The 4561-nt window shown below is 38.7% G+C and overlaps 1 protein-coding gene across 1 annotated transcript; it reads right to left on the bottom strand.

Moving 5' to 3' along the window:
• Nucleotides 1-3186: 3186 nt before the first annotated feature.
• Nucleotides 3187-4173, bottom strand: LOC147700705 (olfactory receptor 8U1-like). The gene has a single exon (XM_086929185.1). The coding sequence runs from the start codon at nt 4171-4173 to the stop codon at nt 3187-3189; it is 987 nt and encodes a 328-aa protein (XP_086785311.1).
• Between the last annotated feature and the right edge of the window lie 388 nt (nt 4174-4561).

Here is a 4561-nt window from a genome sequence, read left to right as displayed (position 1 = left end):
ACCCATAGGCACCCTAAACCCAAAAATCACCCTGGCCCTCCAAATACCCATACCCACCCTAAACCTAAAATTACCCTTCCCACCCAAAAACCAATACCCACTTTAAACCCTAAAATTACCCTTGCCACCCAAATCTCATACCCCCTTAAAACCTTAAATTATCTTTGCCACCAAAAAAAACCCCTAAACCCTAAAATTACCCGTGCCATCCTATAACCCATTCCCACCCCAAATCCTAAAATTACCCTTGCCACGCAAAAACCCATATCCAACCTAAACCCTTAAATTTCCTTTGTCACTTAAAATCTTTTACCAACCCTAAACCCTAAAATTACCCTTGCCTTCCCAAAATCCATACCCACCCTAAACATCAAGGATACCCTAGAAATTATCAGTGCAACATTTGTAATAACATGGTTGCTGAGAAAACTAAATGGCTGGGGTGCAAGTTACTGTTAACTTAGGGCACATGTGTTACGATGACTAGTGTTAACTATAAGTGATGCATTTCAAGATAGATAGATAGATAGATAGATAGAAGATAGATAGATAGATAGATAGATAGATAGATAGATAGATAGATAGATAGATAGATCCTTTGATTTATTTACTGAATTTCCAGGGTTTTTAAGTGTAAGCTAAAATCCTATTACATCACCTATTCATTATATCACTTTAACCTGAATTGTTTTTTAGCAAAACAAAAGTCAAAGCGACATTATAGTTATGTATGTAATAGGAGCTTAGATTAAGTAAACAAATAAGCCATTCATCAAAATAACCAAAGGTTACATTAGCAGTATATTTAAGTGTTGAAATAATATAAAAAGTACTGTTTAAAATAAAACATCACTGAAATCCAGCAGCTGTAGTTTAATTTGGCTGCAAGTTCCCTTACTTTACCATAGTGAGATCCCTACGCCGGTGGCAGAGATCTCTTGATGGTAAAGTATAGGGAAGAGTAAAAATGTTTATTGAACTTGGTAACATTTTGTTAAAATATTGTATGTTGAATATGTATATAAATTAATGGTATACATTCACCTAATGTTAATTCAATATTACAGGAATGCAATGTTTTTACAAGATACAGCACATTTCTTTCCTTTCAGCCAGTGATGGCTCACAATTTGCAACTAAGCGCCAGTGCAGGCAGCCTTGCACTTTGGTGCAAAGGTGTCTGTGTTGTTGGCATGAAAGTTTTTGTTAAACAATCATAAAAAGGCATTTTCCATATTTTATGTGTGCTGCAGCTTAATTTGTAAAATGTTATGTGCCAGGGCTCTGACCGGGAGGCCACTGCAGCTTGCACCACCCATCGCCCTTGTCTTCATTGCCAAAACAACTACTAACCATCTCTCTCACATGTAAATGGGACAGTTCAGATTATTCAAGGTCCCGAGAGCTAAAGGAATGGCTGGGGAGGCAGGTATTAGCAATTCTAATGTATTTTGTATTCTTAAACAACCGTTGTTCTGCTCATCCCTAAAGTAGATCAGCAGCGCCTTCATGTGGTAGAATGCTCTAAGTATGGTGTTGACAATTAGGTGCCGGTGCCAGGCACCAGAAACCAATTGAGTGCCGGTGCTGAGCATCGGCTCAAATTAACCACTGCAGCACACATGAAAAGAGGAAAAAAACAAGGACACATTTAAACATTTCTCCTTGTTACGCCTGCTTTGGGCGGCAAAGGTTGTTGGCTCTACCCCAGGATTTCATGATGTTGTAAATCTGGAGCAGTATCAAAACTAATGGGAGTTGAGTGAAAACACCCACACCAACACCCATGGGATACCTCCTTGATGTGGAGCAAGGCAAGGCATTGCTTTGCGCTGCCTTGCCTTACTCCATATCTTTGAGGCCATGTGAAGTCATGTAGGGTGGATTTGAGTCCCCTCATAGAGTGAGGCCTGCACCACCGGATCATCATAAAAAGTAACCCTCTAGCAGTGCAGGCCTCTTATAAATTATGGCCTAAGTTTCTTAGTATCCATAGAGAACATTGAGAAACTTTAGTTTAAGGGCTCGTTTTGTATCATGTGCTGCACCAATAGTGCAATCAAGAGAAAAAATATGAGGATCTAAGTTCAAAAGCAAAGTGGTTGAGATGGAAAAACTGAAAATGTACAAAAATCTACAGGCGATCAGCTGGTTGATTTTCAGTGGTGTGGCAGGTAAGCATATTTTCATATGACTTGCTGAGGATTGGGGTTGTCAAGGACCCATTCTGCCACATGCAGCATCTTTCAAAGTAAATAACACCATAATTCCTTGCTCAACTGAACATAGGTATTTCCTTCTCAAGCTTCAATGAAGTGAGTGAAAATGTTTTTGACATCAGGGCAGTGTTCTTTTATATTTTCCTGTGCTCTACAGAGACTAGATACTTGTTTGGATTATCTGATGGAACAACTCAGGGAAATACTCTGCATGCCTTTACCACGCATTTTGTACCCCACATTTTTTTAAACGCATATGATTTTACAACATATGCCTTTACCACCATTGTTTACATATATAAAGTTCTATATATAAACAATGGGAGGAGACCCCCGCACCACTGAACTTACATTAAATGCATGGTAGAGGCATATGTTGGAAACGCATATGCGTTCTAAGAAAATGCGTGGTCGAAAAGATGTGATAAATGTACAACCTGGGAAAAAACAAGTTACAAAGGCTGTTTCCCCTTGTTTGTTATCCTTCTCAAGTCTAGTTTTTCCACCTTATTGTAACTTATTAGGAGTTGGATTATCATTGTAGCATCAAAGCTCGAGATTGCCGGCAGCAAGTTCAAGGGACGTGAATTATGGAAAAAAACTTACAGATAAATATCACTTTATTGCTACCTCTATAGAAACATCACTGTCACTAAGACCATTCTGCATGGTGTGGTAATCGCATTACAAAACATTGTGGTCTTGTCAAATCCAATATGTAGTTTGCATTGTTGGGAACAATGTGGCTAATGTTCAAGAGACATAGAACCACGGGTGCTTCTCTGTAGAACTTTGTTTATCTCCATTTTGGATTTCAAATAAGGATCAATAGAATTTTTGCAGCGCCTGATCACCTGTAAATGTTTTACTGCAAGCAACTTTGTAGGCTTCCTTATTACTTTTTGGACAGATAATTCTATCCCAGTGCCTCTTTGGTTCTTAGGGAAAACTGCTAAGATCAAGACCCTCAGAAGAACGGATTCAATGCGTGGTTGTGAATCATCAAACATGTTTGTTGTGCTTTCGACATAACACTTTCTCTGGCCTTCTTCAGGGCACATTTTACTTCTCTGTTTCTGAAACTGTAAATGATGGGGTTCAGCATGGGAATAACAGCGGCATACAGCACAGCAAGTAATTTATCTTTTTCCAAGGTGTCTGCTGATGTGGGACCAGTGTAGGTGCTTATCATGATTCCACAGAATAAACTCACAACTATAAGGTGAGAGGAACATGTGGAGAATGCTCGCTGCCTACCTTCAGCAGAATGGATTTTGAGGATGGCCACTATTATGCAAATATACGATGCACATATTAATGTGAATGGGCAGAACCCAGAGATCATTGCTTCTAACAAGATGGCCATCTGAAGAGTGTGGGTGTCACTGCAAGAGAGCTGCATGAGAGGTTTTACATCACACAGTAAGTGGTCAACAAGATTAGAGTGGCAGAAGGAAAGTCCAGATGTCAACACAGTGAGGGGCACTGTGTTCAAGAAGCTAGCAGCCCAGGAGATGGCTGAGAGCAGGAAACAGAGCCTCTCTGTCATAACCACAGTGTAACGCAAGGGTTTGCAGATTGCCACATAGCGGTCAAATGCCATGAATGCCAGAATATAATATTCTGCTATTGCAACAGAGCAAAATAAGTATTGTTGTATCATGCATCCAGCAAATGATATAGCTTTCTGCTGTGTTAAATGCACTTCTAAGAGTTTGGGAAGAGTCACTGAGGTGTAACAGACATCTAAGAAGGACAGGTTGCAGAGAAAGACATACATTGGAGTGTGTAGATGAGAATCTGAGCATACAAGTGTGATGATGGATGTATTTCCTATTAAAGTTAACAGGTAAATAAGTAAACAGAGGATAAAAAGAGGAATCTGCAGTCTTGGGTTGTCAGAAATCCCCAAAATTAGGAAATCTGTCACTGTGGTCTTGTTCTTTCGTTCCATGTTGCCATCATTCAGGAATCTGTTGAAAACAATTGTAGCATTTTAACAAATAACCTATACATTAGTAGTATGTTAAATTAGCAAACCATCTACAGTTTTAGTAACCAATACATTAGAACTGACATTAAGTCTCCATCTTATTTAACAAAAATAAGAATTGTACACATCCTACAAGCTACTATATTATATGATTGTTTTCAAAAGGTGAAACACAGTTTACAAAATAAAATGCAGATTTTCATGTAAAATACAATCCTATGTAGTAAAATAATTAAACAAACAGTCCACCGACCTAACAATGGTGATCTTAAGAATTGAGAATTGTGTTTTTTGAGAGAAAGAGCATTTAGACATTGTTGGTCCCTCATTATCTCTGCAGGAAGATAAT

The sequence above is a fragment of the Lissotriton vulgaris genome, chromosome 7 (genome assembly GCF_964263255.1).
Source record: "Lissotriton vulgaris chromosome 7, aLisVul1.2, whole genome shotgun sequence".
Taxonomy (NCBI): domain Eukaryota; kingdom Metazoa; phylum Chordata; class Amphibia; order Caudata; family Salamandridae; genus Lissotriton; species Lissotriton vulgaris.
This window is presented reverse-complemented; position numbering and strand designations above follow the sequence as displayed.

Bases quoted from the DNA above. Each gene is read 5' to 3' on its own strand.
- LOC147700705 (XM_086929185.1), bottom strand. From the start codon at position 4,173: ATGGAACGAAAGAACAAGACCACAGTGACAGATTTCCTAATTTTGGGG.